Source organism: Pristis pectinata, chromosome 19, assembly GCF_009764475.1.
Source record: "Pristis pectinata isolate sPriPec2 chromosome 19, sPriPec2.1.pri, whole genome shotgun sequence".
In the NCBI taxonomy this organism is placed as follows: Eukaryota; Metazoa; Chordata; class Chondrichthyes; order Rhinopristiformes; family Pristidae; genus Pristis; species Pristis pectinata.
This window is the reverse complement of record NC_067423.1, coordinates 28,719,073-28,735,628: the sequence shown is the minus strand read 5'-3', so window position 1 is coordinate 28,735,628 and position 16,556 is coordinate 28,719,073. Positions and strand designations below refer to the sequence as shown.

The 16,556-nt window shown below is 37.6% G+C and overlaps 1 protein-coding gene across 5 annotated transcripts in view; it reads right to left on the bottom strand.

Annotated features, from left to right (window-relative positions):
• Window positions 1–16,556, bottom strand: part of c19h12orf4 (chromosome 19 C12orf4 homolog) — a 46,075-nt gene that overhangs the window by 19,438 nt on the left and 10,081 nt on the right. For all 5 annotated transcript variants that reach the window (XM_052033659.1, XM_052033661.1, XM_052033664.1 and 2 more), the window contains exons 2-11: window positions 16,192–16,397; window positions 13,108–13,253; window positions 12,483–12,664; window positions 11,820–11,919; window positions 10,964–11,085; window positions 9,933–10,030; window positions 9,622–9,819; window positions 7,239–7,367; window positions 6,263–6,337; window positions 1,050–1,252 (exon numbers count right to left, since the gene is read on the bottom strand). In XM_052033659.1, the coding sequence (XP_051889619.1) occupies window positions 1,050–1,252; window positions 6,263–6,337; window positions 7,239–7,367; window positions 9,622–9,819; window positions 9,933–10,030; window positions 10,964–11,085; window positions 11,820–11,919; window positions 12,483–12,664; window positions 13,108–13,253; window positions 16,192–16,387 (1,449 nt within the window). In that variant the 5' untranslated portion in view covers window positions 16,388–16,397. The remainder of the gene's footprint in view (window positions 1–1,049; window positions 1,253–6,262; window positions 6,338–7,238; window positions 7,368–9,621; window positions 9,820–9,932; window positions 10,031–10,963; window positions 11,086–11,819; window positions 11,920–12,482; window positions 12,665–13,107; window positions 13,254–16,191; window positions 16,398–16,556) is intronic.

Here is a 16,556-nt window from a genome sequence, read left to right as displayed (position 1 = left end):
AATAATTATTCTGGCACTGCAGCAAGAACTGAAGCCTGATTATTTGAATTCTTCCCAGAAATTTGAGAGACTCCAACAGTTTAAAAGAATTTAGAAAGGAAAATTGAAGATGGGTAGTAATTTGCAAGGATGAAGGGGTCATGAATTATTTATTTAAGAAGAATTATTATGGAGAGATTTAAAGCAGAGGAGATTGTACCTCAGGAGAAAGCTTATATTGTTAATGACTCTATCTTGGAGACCACAAATGCATATTGGATGATTACCAGATCAGTGGGAACAGGATTGCAGGAAAAGGAGATGGATCACATAGACAAGGCAATTTCAAAGACAGTTTGTGGAGAAATAGAAGGGAAACCAGAGAAAGATGCAAGTTCAGAGCTAGGGCAAATGAAAATTTTAGTGGGTTTATCCTAGTAGACTATAGGAAGGGAACAAAATAGCAGAAGGATCTGATCAGTCTTAATTTGCAGAGCTCAATAGGGCATTATGTACTCCAACCAGATTTGGAAGTAAATGTCTCAAGTAATTGTCTGCCAAATCTGTTATATTGACGAATTTATGTAGAGGGAAAAATTAAAGTAAGATAACTGGATAGTAACAGTTTCTGTTTTTAGTCATTGCAGCCCTGTATTTCACATTTCTGAACTTTTTTTAATCCCCTCTTCTGGTAATTTTAGATTTCATCTACTTCCTCCTGTCCACACCTCTTCCTGACACAACTTTTGATGTTCACTGCCTTCAACACGATTTTGCAGATAGAACTACCACCACTTATGTCTTTACCCTAGCACAGACCTTCCCTTTTGTTCTCTGCCTACTTTCACTGCAACTGAAAACTATATTTACCTCTGGCTTTTCTGAGTTCTGATGAAATGTCATCTACCTGAAATGTTAACTCTCTTTCTGTCTTCACAGAAGCTGTCTGATCTGCTGTGTATTTCCAGTATTTTGTTTTTATTTTTTTAATATCTATGATATCTTCAGCTGATGTTATAAATCACTTTGATACAGTCTGATGTTGTTTGCCTTAACATTTTTCCACTTACCTCAGACATATCATGCACCAGTAACAGAGGGATTGTTATTGTTGTAATGTCATGAGTGCAACAGACTTTCAGAATGTTCCGTAGGCCCATAATTGCGGGATCACGGGCTGTAATATTGCTAGACCTCACATTATCATCCACGCACAGGTGAAAAACAACATGAACTTCAGAAAGATTAGAATGCCTTGTGGTGTAAAATTCTCCTGTAGAAAGGAAATAAAAACATTACATGTTAAAATTATACTGTTTAAAATCACATAAAGCACACCTACGTTGTTAAATCATTGAAGAATAAACATTGAAGGTGTAGAAAATGTGAGATGTGGAAAACATCACCCATTATTATTAGTAACTAAGAGCAGCATTATACTATGTATAGACAAGGCAATTACAGACTATCAATAAAGAATTTCTCACATTTCTTAATTAATGTATAGCATTCATCTGGGTTTTCATGGCAAACTAATGTGTGATCAATGCAACTCCACATTGTAAAATACTTCATAGACTCAGTGATAATGTTAAGTTTTGGTTTCAGATTAGCTGTGGAGCTATTCCTGTATTATGAACAATAGAATACTTAATCTGTCATAGAGCCATAGAATCAGACACCATGGAAAATGGTATCCATGCAGAAAGTACTTGATACATAATTCCATTTTCCACCACTTGGCCAGAAGCATTCTATCCCATGTCATTTAAAGTGTTCATCTAAATACTTCCTAAATTTTGTGAGAATTCCTGCCTCACCACCCCCTTAGGTAGTGTGTTCCAGATTTCAACTACTCTCTGCATGAAAAAAAATCTTTCTCAAATCTCCTCCAAGTCTCCTATCACTTTCTCTAAACCTATGTCTTCTGGTTTTGAACACCTCTGCTTAGGGGATAGTTCCTCATTATCTACCCCATCGATGCGCTTCAGAATTTTGTCCATTTTAGTCAGGAACCTCTTGGCCTTCTCCACTCCAAAAGACCGCAATTCTTCCACAGGCAGGGCAGGATGTGCCCAAGGGTGATGGGGAAGGGAGGGTGGTTTAGCTGCCACTAACTGCCTCTGTGCTCCCATTACATGAATTTGTGCTTCTCAAAACCATCCCAGATGTTCCTTCTTCTCCTGAGCTGTCATAGGTTAGAGATCCCCAGGTGGTAGCAGGGAGGCTTTGAGCACATGCTTCAATCATTTCCTCTATCTGTTTATCACTTCCCATGATGGAGCTCAGAATAAAGTACCTGTTTTGGGAATCTGATGTCAGGTCTATGAACAACATGACCTGCCCAATGTAGCCAGCTGAGCATAACTAGGGCCTCATTGTTGGGGATGTAGGCCTGGGATAGGATACATTTGTTGGTTTGCTTATCCTTCCAGTGAAGTTGGAGGATTTTGCAGAGAAGACATTGGTGGTATCTTTCCAGGCATTGAGGTGCCAGTTGTTGGAATCCCAGTCTCTGAAACACATAGGAGGGCAGGGATCACTCCTACCCAGAGACCATGAGTTTTGTGCTTGGTCTGAAGTCTTGATCCTCAAATACCCTTTTCCTCAATCTACCAGATGCTGAGCTGGTATTGAAGGCAGTGGTGAATTTCATCGTCGATGTCTGCTTTTGCTGAGAAGTGCCTCCCAAGATATGGAAAGCGATCACATTTTCTAGGGTCTTGACATGAACCAGGGTAGGGCAGGATGGCTCAGCATGAGAAGGTTGGGAGAGAAACGTCATCCTGTTGATGTTGAGCACAAGGCCCATCCTCTCATATGCTTCCATGAATAAGTCAACAATAGCTTATCGATCAGCATCTAAGTGGACACAAATGCAAGCAATGTCTGAATACTGCTGCTCAACAACCAATTTTTGGGTGATCTTGGTTTTAGACTGTGAGTTGCCATAGGCAACATTTGTTCTGTAGATTAGCTCCAGCCCCACAGGATACTTGTTGGAGTTGACGTACAACGACACACAGAAAAAGATTGGGAAAAGCATTGAGGCAATGTTGCAGCCTTGTTTGGCACCAATCTTCACTGAAATTGGCTTGGTTGTTGACCCATTGGTTAGTATCATGGCTTACGTGCTGTCATAGCACAACCATAAAATGGAGATGTGGGCAGCCAAATTTGGGGAGGGTATTCCACAGTCATGTCTGAATGAGGAAGTCAAAGACTTTAGTAAGGTCAAGAAAAACCATGTTTTGTGGTTGGTGCTGCACTTTGCATTTTTTTAAACTTGTTGTGCTGTGAAGAATGTGTCTCTAGATGGATGGAATCCCCTTTGTGCCTCTAGATGGATGGAATTCACAGTGCAATAGATGGAGAATTTCTCTAGTCACAGTGAGCAGACAGTTCAGAAGGACCCCGATGATGACTCTCCCTGTGCCAGACAGCAGAGAGTCCTGTCTGCAGATAGCGCAGTCGGACTTGTCTCCTTTTTTGAAGATGGTCATGATTACAGCAACTGTGATTCTCTGGTAAATCCTCCTCTTCCCAGATGTAGGTAGCAAAATTGTGGATTTGTGACCAAAGCTCTTCACCATGGGATTTCAGCAGGGATCCTGTCTCTTCCTGAAACTTACCTTTTTTTTTTATTTGGTATATATCCTTTTTGACTTCTTGTTACTTAAGAGTGGTAGCAAGGCAGGACTGAATAGGAGATTGTGGGATGAATTCAAGGGCGCTCATGCCAAAGATGAAGGCAGAGTTGAGCAGTTCTTCGGTGTCCCTACCAGCAGATGATGACTGACTCTCTGTCTCTAATAGGTTCACTCGCTACCCTACCTTGATTCTCAGTGGGGTGGGGTCTTGTATGGGGTTATAAATGACTTTTACAGTGCCAAAGAACCCTTGCACATCATGGCTGTCAGAGTTGCTAAGTTTCCTATGCTCCATCCATCACCTGTTCTGTAATCAAAAGGTTTTCAGCTGAACCTCTGCCTCCAGATGCCTGTGGAGCCGCTTCTCAATTCAGGAATGCCTTACATTTTCAGTTAATTAGCTCCTTGATCTGCTGGTCATTCTCATTAAAACAGTTCGAGTTCTTGAAAATCAAAAGACTGCAGATGCTGGAAATATGAAATGAGAAAAGAAAATGCCGGAAAACCTCAGCGGATCAGGCAGCATCGGTGGAAAGAGAGAAAGAGTTCAAGTTTCAGGTCAAAGACTCCTCATCAATTCTTCATCAGTTCTGCAAAGGGTCTTCAACCTGAAACCTTAACTTTATTTCTTTTTCCACAGAGGCTGCCTGATATGCTGAGTGTTTCCATCATTTTGTTTTTATTTTAGCCCTATTTCTTATTGGTAGAGAACTCGAGTCTTTTTGCAGGTGATAATAATGGCAGACCTTAGGGAAGCCCATAAACCGTAGACACCGTGGCTGCTGTAGGCTGGATTGTGAGGTGATGCATGAGGACAGTTACAGTTGAGGGGACTTGCACTGGTGGGCCTACAGAATTCTTCCTCGGCTTCTAACCTACACTGTGCCTGATACAGGTAATCAAGGTTGGACAGGGAATTTGGAAGGATATGCAGAAAGATACGCAGTGGGAATCAGGGGTCAGAAACCAGGTACCAGGAAACTGGATAGCTGTGTTATTGGAGTTAGGGAATGGGAAAGTTTGTTACCAGAGCCAAGGATAGGGATCAGAGGCAGGTTCATTGGGCTGGCTCACAGCTGGAAACTGATGCATGAGAGGGTGGGTGAAGGGTTTGAGTAGTGATGAGAGACACAGAAGGCGAGGGCTCCTGTGCCCGAGCCCACATGTACGCATGCATGCATGAATAAGTGAGCACATGCCAGCTGGCACCCACACATAAACATCAACACCCACAAAGAAGGGCCTGGTTTCCAGTTGTCTTGGAGCCCCTTGCTACAGGATTAAGACCTTGCTCAGTGAAGCTTGTGTAGTGGAAACCATGCACACACAAATTCTACTCCAGAACATGAAGTTCAAGACCTGGAATATCAGGACCCTCATGGACAATCTCAACAGCCAAAGATCTGGACACCGCTCCAGCTTGAGAACTCTGAGAAGATGGCCAGTTCAAAGAACAAGGCAATAGGTGCAACTTCTTCAGGAACGACAAATTGGAAAAGGATTGCCATCTTCAAGAAGTGAGCTTCGCTTTCAAGAGTTACATCTCAGAGACTCCCCCTGCAGAATTAGTGAATGCTTTGTGACTCTTTGGCTCACTCTAATGTGGAACTAACCTTATACTGTTATCAGTGCACACAGCACAGTTTTGGAAGCTTCTGATAAGGTGAAGGTGGACTTCTACTCCAACCTTGAAAAAATCTTAGTCCACTTCTGAAAGGGAGACAAACTGATTCTCCTGGACAACTTCAACACTAGTGTAGTTATCTCTGATATTGTCATGGATAGAACATGGACGGCTAAAGCCAATGCAGTGCCTTTCTTGACTTGGAGCATGGACTTGTCATAACAACTCCTTACTTCATCAAAGAGGCAAGCACAAGACCTCATGGAAACACCCCTGGTCCAAGCACTGTCACCACTTAGATCATATCATTGTCCAAGTGAGAGACTGCAAAGATGTTCACATTACGTGCACCATGACAGATACCAATGATTGATGGATTGACCACTCCTAATTTGCTTTATTATCTCCAGAAATCTGGCCCCACAACATCAGAAATGTTCTTGTGGAAAGATCAAAGTCAAACCTTTCAAGGACCCCACAAATTGTTAATTAGATATACAATGACAAGTCTAACCTAAAAGGAAACTTTTTGATATCACTAATTTCTCATTCTGTATTACTTTTATAAAAAGAACTCAAAAGAATTGCATAACATCAATTTTGCGATAGCTTGCATTGATTCCTGCAATTGATATCACTTTTATTCTTAAGGAGTGCTCAGCAGAATCATTCAGTTAATAGAGGATCAGTGTTTCCAAATAATCAGGTTGATGAACAGGAAGTACAACTGGAATCTAAGTGTTCCTTTCTGAAATTTCTAATTAATGGAGCAATTTCAGGATGCAAGAGTTATGGAAATTGTCAACGCAGTTCCCGTTAGAAACACGTTGACACAATTGTTCCAACAACCAGGAGCTGAAAATTACTGATGGCAAGAGTGCCGTGTACAGGCCAAGATAATGACCCTGCCATGATTTCAGCTCGCCAACTGTCTGGCCCATTATTCCTGAGGCATTGAAAATCAGAATGTTAGATATTAACTTACAATGGAATTTGCAGTTCCACTTACCTGGTAAAATATTTGACGGATTTCTTTCTCCAGTCTTTGACTTATCTTCATTCCCCCCATTTCCATTTGGCAGTTCTTGTGCAGAAAATAGATTCTGGTATTAATTATTTTAGAAACTACTGGAATGAGTTGTTTTCAAAATTTGTTTTGATATTTAATACATCATCCAGTGTTTCAAGATAATTACTGTTCAAGGTTTATGAGCAGAAATATCACAATTGTAACTTATTAGTCTGGATTTCATGATCAGCAATAAAGCAATGGCACTCAGAATCTTAACCCTCAATGATCCAGTGATCTCTGTGGTGCAGACATTTCCTTTTCTATTGACAGTTGCTGTCAGGTATCAGCCAATGAGGATCTCTGCCATTCAGAACAGTGAAGTCATCAAGTAGGTGACCAGCCAAACACACCTAAGATTTCTTAACAGTCCATAAAATCCATAAGTTAATAAGCTCTAATTTTTAACTAACTTTTTCAACATTTTACAAAGAGTGAAACAAAAACTGGGCCATATACATGAGATTCTATTAAAGCTCAACTATCATCCACAAACTTTAATAGAGTAAAAATAGTTAAAAATCAGGAACTTTGAAATACACATACCCATTAAATACACAGTCAGCTCTCACACCTATAAAATGGGAATTGTAGTAAAAATTCTAGATTATGAAATTAGTAATGAACTTTTGGTTGGGAAGAGAAACTCTGAAAATTTTACAGAGCTCCAGCTGTACTCACAAGAGACATTGATTTTCATTACAAGGCAAAAAAAAATAAAATGTTAGCAATAATAACAGATAATTCTTTTTAGATTAATACCCAAGATTTATAGATTGCTTCCTCATAGGAGTTGTGGTATATAAACATTCAGACCACAAGTGTCATTTGGAGCAACTCTATTCATTTTAGAACTTGGTCAGACAAAAAAAAACATAGTAAAATTTTCAACTGCACTGTGTAGCTTCTAACCTACCAGCTCTTTCCTTTATCTTCTTGTTACGTTGAGCACTTGCATAAAGTACAACTTGCTGGACAATCTGAAGCTGCTGTTCCACTCTAGGGAAATGGAAATCTGTGCACTCCTGGCAAACCGTTGCAAAATCTGGCATATACATAAAAGAAACAACAATCAATAACACTGACAAATGACTTAATTTTCTGAGATTAGCATGGATAAGTAAAATATTGGAATTGTTCTTCCTGATTTACATTATATGACAGTACTATTGGTTAGATTTTAGTACTATGCTAAAAAAAAGTCAATACAAAGATTGTCCACTGAAAAATCTGTCAGTTACAGACAAATTTCTATCACAGATTTGGCATTTGTCCATCTAAGTAATTTGTTTTGGGCAAGACATCACCAATTGAAGGACTGGAACTTAGTATCAGTAACTACCTGTTCCTCCTCTCTCTGTCCCATTCCACCCTTCTCAAACATCCTAGTATTCATTGACTCTGGTTCCCGATGCTTCAGTGAATAATCAACTCATGAAAACTGGAAATGCCAGGTTCAATTACTGGACTTGCCATAATACTTTATCTCAGCTGGGGAATCAATTAATGCACCACAATTGCATTAAGCACCCCAGTTCAGGAAGGATTCCCAGTCTTGTTTACTTCTCAACCTTTCTTGTCTGAAGTATCCAGCTGTGTATATAAAATACTTGCAAAACTGAGGATAATTATTATGTCTGTATACTGAGTCTTTTACAATAGTACCAATCACTTGGTTGAAGTACCAAAGGGTATCCAGTGCTCACTGAACTGCAATTGATAAAAAGCATTCCTGGTTCCATGATCTACTGCCCAACTATGAAACTCACGTTAAACATAACATTCTTTCTTTTACTCAATATTTTGCCTATTCTTCTGGGAGACAAAATTGTTACTGAAATGATTGGAATTAGACAAACTATGGTTTTACTATGCTTTTTATAGGTGCTGCTGATGGTGAGTATAGACAGCTTTCAGCAAAAGACAGGAAAGAACAAATACCCATAAAGAACTAATGAACAATAAAATGTTCCTTTAAGCTTTAAGAATTAGCCAGATAAATAAAACATCTTAACAGAATTTACTCTGTACATAGTGCTTTTTTAATGCTCCCTTAATCAAAGAAGAGGTTACCAATGCTTGATTGAAGGTTATGAAATATAACTACTTTGAGTTAAGTAAATGGAATAACGAGTGATTTATCATGATTAAAGTCATTGTTCTCAGTGTTAAAATAGCTAACTGGATTATTATGGTGTCCAATGCAAAATGGACAATGGTTTAACCATAACCGATCTCAGTGCTACAATTTTTTGTAATTGGAGAGGTGATCAGAAAATAGAAAAAAAATCATATATTTTGTATGGTGTAATCAGCTATGGAACAAGGCTCCAACATTGAAAATATTGCACAGATAAGCATGTAAATATCTCTGCATGTTCAGTGGGGCATTTAATTTGATTGCTCCCCCCCAAGACACATGCACGTGTTTCCCTTGGATCTGGCCCTGTAAGGTTCAAGAACCACTCTGGTAAACAACACTCAAAAGTCACGGACAATTCACACATCTGGTCCTATAGTTTCTGAATTTAAGTGTCACTGAATCGATATGTATGCCTATTGTGTTTTCTGTTAAAAATAATACTTAAAGGATGAATCTCCTTGCTATAATCATCTTTGGAATCAAAAATATTATGTTTATATCCCCAGCTAGAAATATTTGTCAGCATAAATTATTCCGCTTATTATGTGGAAAATAACTACTTCATGCATTCTCTCTATCTCATGGGAGAAGTATGCATTATAGAAGGCTTACTGGGGATTAATATCTTGATTACATTCCTCCTTCTACTCCACTTCCCCTATGACACTATTCCATTCTCTCAGTCTTCTATTTCCATTGCATCTGTTCTGATGACATTAGATTCCCTTTGTCTTTTTGTCAAGTAAATATCCATGCCATGACTTGCGCTTACAAACTCATTCCTTCCCTACTTGCACAACTTAATTATTTGTCTTCACGTTTCAACTGCTCATCCTCTACCATTACTGGCATTCCTGGTAAACGTGTTCCATTAGCATTTGCTTTGTACTATCATCACTTTTATCATTTAATCTCTCATGACTTCTATCCTATCACAGAGCTTTCATTTGATCTCTCCTCCCCTTGTCCTCTTCGCTCTGCATCTTAAAACTTGTTTTATATAACATGTTACCATTCTGATGAAAAATCACTGAACTGTCTCCATTGATGGTGCCCGACTTGTCAAGTACTTCCAGTCTTTTATAAAAACATGTAAAGATATTCCTGCCAATTCCTGCAATAAGAAAAATTAAATTTTAAAATTGCTTTGTAATACCTCGTTTGATGCCGCTGTAGGAATTGATGCGGTTATCGACAAGCAAGACAAGCCCACAGAGGGAAGTGGAATATAGTGACAGTGCTGTCTGTAATCTCTGAAGTTTAACACCACTTTGTTGATTGCGCTTGTGCTTGCAAAAATCAAGGACGTCAGCTCTCACTAGCCGTAAGTTGTGCATGGTTTTCAATTGGGCTCCTGTAAATAGTATAAGAAAGTACAGGTAATTTAAGCACCAGGTTAAGGTAAACGTTTCAAGTTCCAAAATATATCTAAGATTGGACAACTTAAACAGTAAAATAATTTCCTACCTAAATGTATGGTAAAACTTTCTTCCAATAGTGATCGTTCTTCAAACATTCGTTCATTTGTTACTGTGGATTGACTTTGCTTTACCTTGATTTCCTCACTTCAAAAAGCAGGAAAGTTAATTTAAAAAAAAATGTACACAGAATCAAATTTGAATTAGTGCAAAGTAATATTTTTAGTATGTACATCAATTTCAAATTATTTATTGACCTTAAAATCTAGATTGGTTGAAAATAGAGAATAATCCAATTTTCTTCAATTACAAGTGAATGAATTATTCAGAAAGTATACCAAAGTATCAGCATATGTAAGTATGCAACAAGTGTAAAAACACCCAAGGGCTAAAGTCAATTTTGAAGAAATTTGTGTTTTGTCTCCACTTTCAATACATGGTTCTACTGAAATCAATGACCAGGTGCTTGGAAATCAATAAAACTTTCCATGCTTACTGAACTGCAGTCTAATTCACAAGCTGTGGCGATTAAATTTCATTAGTACACTTCTGGCTAAGCCATTTATTTATTATTATCCTTTAAGAATCAGAAACTAAATTACAGATGTTGAACTTAATCATTTTAGAAATGGTTAATTTGGTAATTGAAAAGTGACAGAAAACACAGTTAAAAGGCACAAACAAAATCAAGATAACAAAACCAAATGCAAAATACAAGAAATAAAAACTCTTGGTTGAGTTATGAAAGCAACAGAGTGCTATAATGCCCAAGAACTAATAATTAACAAGGAGCAACAAACAATTAGCTGGAGGAACTCAATGGGTTGAGCAGCATCTGTGGGAGGAAAAAAGTTGTCTACGTTTTGGGTCTAAACACTGCATCAGGACAGTCCTGATGCAGGATTTCGATCCAAAATGTTGACAATTCCTTTCCCCCTACAGATGCTGCTCAACTTGCTGAGTTCCTCCAGCAGCTTGCTTGTTGCTTCAGATTCCAGTATCTGCAGTCTTACACCTCCTCTCTAATTAACAAGGACATTGTAATTAACAGACCCATAAACAAATTCATAAATAAGCTACCTGACTGTACTGTTGTTAGGATTTTTCATGTCTTGATGTAGTTTTATTACCCACTCTTGGTACTCCTGTTTCTGAATAGTCATTAGTTGTTTCAATTCACTGGCCCATTTATTCTCCAGTACCTAGTTACAGAAATTTTACAGATGCTTATGAGGTTTTCTTTAAGTCATTTTCTTTGCGTTAAGATGCAATGGTCTTACATCTTCATATTGTAATAGTGAGTTTTCAAGAATTAGGTTACTGAAACCAGTAAAGCTCCGATAATCAGGCACATTCATAACTTTGGTGGTGCCAAACAAGCTGATTTTCTGGACAATTGGATGTCAATTCTACGAATGCCCCAAAGCACATTTATTTCACTATTTTAGGCATTAGGCAGAACTGTAATGAATTTTCCAATTAATCAGGTAAGTTAAGTTTAGAGGGAATGTGGAAACTGGGGCCCCAGCGAGCAGCAAGTGCAAACATTAACTGGTAACTAGATGCTGAACCATAAGTGTTTCCGAATAGTTGGATAGCAGATTATTGGAGTTTTACTCTAGTACCATGTTCATTCCACACACAGAACAACATTATAGGCTGCACGCGGCAGCAAAGTTAAAGGTGTTAACCTTCATCCTCTTAATTCAGGTTGATTGAGCTTTTGTGGAGCAAATTTTTTTTCTTCAAAATAATTTGTACAAATTTCTCCACACAAAAATAGGTGGAACTTCACGAAATGGAAGGTTTTGTTTCAGATTATAATTTTTGTGCCCCAATACTGAAGTAACTGATGCATCTGAGAATGTTACCTTGCACCTGAATTACATTACATTAGTAAAATCTAATTGTCTCAGTGAAAGTACAGTTAGATTACCTGTTGGGAATCAAAATGCTGAGCAGCGACTGAGTTTACATCTTGATCTGTAAGTGTTTTTCCCAGCTCTTGCATCACTTTGTCCATTTCTACAGACTGCCTATTAAAAAAAAATCGATTTAAAATACACTAACCTCCCTAACACAGCAGAACACTAACCTCCCTTATACAGCAAAACCAGCAAGAAAAAAGTAATTTTAAAATGCATATTAAATTTGGTCATAATGTACCGCTGAAGGAAATCATTTTTATGAATATGTATGCCATCAATTAAAACAGCTGGACTGGAGATAGTAAGACCAAGTTCTACCAGTGATATTAGATTTTGTGTAAAGTTGTATTTCAGATCAATGAATATCAACTACATCAATATAGACTCACTAACCTCTCCTAGTGAACTACTTCAAATTGTGTTAACAGCATTCCATATTCAAATAATCAGAATATTTTCCACAAAGAACTTGATAGCACTAGTCAAACTTGCTATTCACCAGCAATTAATTCTGCTCTAGAATTCCATATTTATTACATCACTGCTTATTTGTCCTGGTTTCAACAATGTTTGGCTAGGTTTCTTGGATTAAAAACGCATTCCATTTTTGAGCTTGATGGAAAAACTGCATTTTATGCAGACACTTTTATTTGTATAAAAAAATTACAAACCTTTCCTGAAGTTTCTTTAATTCCATGTCTCTTTCACTTATGAGCTCTGAAACTCTAACAAAGTAATTATGTTCGAGGTTTAGTAGAGTCTCAGAGGCTGGAGAATGAATCAAATCATGGTACACGTCTGCAAAATCTTCATCCCAACTTGGCTCTTCAGGCCTAGCGTATTCTAATGTGGTCTAGAAAATAATGAAACCAATTCGTTAAATGTAGTCCAGTGTGTTCTTTAAATTTGTGCTATATTTTAAGCAATTGAAGCATCAAATCTATTGAATGAAATGTGTTGCTATCTAACTTGTTACATTGTAGATGACGCAAGAATAAAAGGGCTATGGTATAACAATATTAAGAGCTAAGTGTGTATAACTTCAATAAAATATATAGGCATTGGAATTATTTGAAATATTTGAAAAATTAAATAAGTAATGAGGTCTCTCACAAGTTGCACTTAAACCAATTGTCCTTCTTTGGAGACACAAGAGACTGCAGATGCTGGAAATCATCTGGTCATCCTCCAGCTCCTTTGCGTGTTGTCCCTATTCTTTAATTTCTCATTCTGCCAATTGTTTCATGCTATTAGATACCTCCAAACTATTGACTCTGACATTTCTAAAATACGTACCTCCTGGTAAGCTTTTGCCCAAGCATTAACAAGCTGTTCGGTACTCAATTCGTTGCTTTTTAGTTTTTCTAAAGCAGCTTCTGCTTCTTTGTCATAATTCCTTTTAGTTTCTTCATTAATAAATTGATAAAGGGAAATTTTTAAATCTGTAAAATATTTGAAACACAATGCTGATAAAGTATTTTCCTGACCTTCAAAAGATATCCCTTAATACTAAAAAATGCAACCTAATTTCAACCATTCTGTATCAATCTAGCAGAGCATATTTCACAAAAGAAACAAATTTAAATAAAACACTACAATATAAAGGAAGACCCCAGAAATTCACGTGTGTATTATTCATTTTTTGGATACTCTAGGGTTCAATTTTGAATTTTCCTAAAGTAGACTGCACTGGAGATTATTTTGCACCAGATGTGAAAATGGACCGAGAACTACCATGTGCTATTCATGTTGCTGACCTTCTTCTGGTGCACATCAAATGACGGAATTATGTGCATTGTACCCATTTCCTCCGGTATCGTCAATAATTGGAGCAGAAAGCTGCAATCTGTGACTGTTGTGAACCATGCACAGTGGAACCAGGAGCACATCATGCTTGCATTTTGTTAAAAGCTCTACTAACATTGGACAACTTCAGAAGTACAGGATGCTCAAACATCTTCCAAAGTCCACAGTGCATGTTATAATAAATAGTAGCTGTGTTTTTTTTTCCAGCACTTAGGTGCTAAAATACTCACTCAATGGGCATTTCAATGGGGACACCACTGGCAGTATTCCATAACTGAAAGGGTCTAAGGAAGCATCTGCTTTTATATAATTCTGATTAGCTTCTTTGTTAATAAATTAATAAATTACCAAGGAAGAAGATATTGCTGCAATAACAAAAATTGTTATGGAAAGGATACTAGAAAGGCGAGGTACTAGAAAGACCAGTAATAATTAAAGTTCTTAAATCACATGGTCCAGGTGGGATGCATCCAAGGTGCTGAGGAAGTTTAAGAGAAGAAATTGTAGAGGCCTTAGTTATAATCTTCCAAACATCTGTAGATTCAGAGATGGAGCACAAAGCCTGGAAGTCTGCAACCATTACATCAAAAAATGGGTTAAGTCCTGTAACTACAGACTGGTCAGTTTGACCTTTGTAGTGGGGAAGTTTCTGGAAAGAATAATTAATGACAAAATTAGTAATCACTTGGATTAGTGTGGATTGATTAGTGAAAACTAGAATAGATTTGTTAAAGGCGAACCACATCCAACTATCCTGGCAGAGTCCTTTGATGAAGTAATGGAGAGGGTTGCTGAGGGAAATGTGGTTTACAATAGTATAAATGGATTCACAAAATCCCACATGGTATACTTATCATCAAGACTAAAGCCTATGGAACAAAAAAGGACTGTAGCAACACACATAGAAAGTTAGCTACATAACAGAAAACAGATGAAATGGTATAAAAGATTGTTTCTCAGACTTAAGGAGAAAAACATAAAACTTGGAGGTGTGGTGAATTGTGAGATGAATAGTAATAAACTTAGCTATAGATAGACAGGTAGAATGCAGATTAATTGAAAGTTTTATATTTTCATAGGAAGAATAAGTATAGGCAATGTAAATTAGAGAACATAATTTTAAAAGGGGTTCAGGAACATTGAGAACTGGGATTGTATATGCACACTTCATTGAAGGAGGCAGAACAAGTTGAGAAAGTGGTTAAAAAAGCATCTAGGATCCTAGATTTTATAAAGAGAGGCAGAGAGTACAGGAGCAAAGATGTAATGACGAGCCATTAAAAAACACTGGTTCAGCCACAACTGGAGTACTCTGCCTAGTTCTGGGTGTACACTTTAGGAAAGATGTAAAGGCTTTAGAGGGTGCAGAGAAAAGATTCTAGGAATCAGGGACTTCAGTTTTGTGGACAGTTTGGAGAAGCTAGGGTTATACACCTTGGAACAGAAGAGGGTATACACAAAAATTGTTTTTACTGGCAGAATGATCGAGGACCAGGAAGAATGAAGTTAACTTGCAAAAATACTGAAGGTAGCATGAGGTTTTTTAAAAAATACAATGAGTGGGTCAGGCCAGGAATGCACTGCAGGAATGGTGGTGGAAGCAGATTCAATTGTATTGTTTAAAAGAGGGCTGGATAAGTACATGAAAGGAAAGAATTTGCAGAACTAGTGGGTATGTATTGCTTCAGACATGAAAATGAACCAAGCACTACCATGTGCTATTCACATTAGCTGTCCCAATTGCTGTCACAAAGAGCCAGTATGGAATCAAAAGGCCAAATAACCTCATTCTATTCTGTAAACAATTTGTGATTCTGTGTTGACATACTTGGGATGGGTTTTGGAGAGCGTGGGGCAGGAGGCAAAGATGTATCCATTAGCAAAGAGCCTATTCCCACAGACTTTTCAGAAACATCACATTCTACCTGATGTGATGTTAGAATATGTTCTAATTTAATGATGCTGACTTTCATTTTAAAGTGTGGTAGTGATACTCTTTGTACTGAATTTTAATATGGCCATAATGGACTGGTTGGGTCAAATGACACCCTAGAACCAGTTGATATCTGCAAGTGGTTATAAACGCATTATTAGTTATACTTATGAAAGCTTGCAAGCTCCTTTTATATCTAATGGCATTCAAACATCAGACTGAAGTGTGTGTTTGCTAAAAGTAATATAAGCAAAAAGATTTGGTTTCAAGAGGTATATTTTGTCATTATTCCTTACACTGATTAACTCCTGTATGTTTACACTTTTCCTTGTATGGATGGCAGCCAAACATAAATAAATAAATAATAAATCACCAAATTGAATGTCCAAACAAGCTGGAATAACAATCCATAGCACCAGTGGTGAGGATTTGATCAATGATGAATAGATAGACACAGATGAATGGGGAGACAGATAGACTAATGGTTATTTCAGAACAGGAAAGTCAGTAATTTCTTCTTACAGGAGGATTACAGTTTTACTCAATGACCAACCTGACAGCATTTAAGAGGAATACATCAAATATAGTTGTGTATGGCTCAATGGTCCAGCTGGTTGTCAGATTCCAAATGAAATACTCACCATTCTCAACAAAATAAGGAAGATTATGTAAGAGCATAAGACGACCATGTAAATCATTGATACTTCCTTGCATTGGGATCTGTAGGGGTGCAGTTAGCACATACGACTGTTGTCCTGTCCTAAATTTAAAGATAAATTTTTTTTCTGATGACTGGAAGTGTGCAGGTTTCTCTTTTATTCTTGTGCCCAATAGCATCTTTCCAGTTCTGAAATAAATAATAACAATAGATGATAAAACCATTAAACCAGAAAACAATAGATTACTGTACCAGACTGCTGTACAAAAGATTACAGTTCAGGCAAATTCAGCATCACACAATTTACAGTATCAAAAGAAACCAGTGCACTGTACATCCATGTGTGGG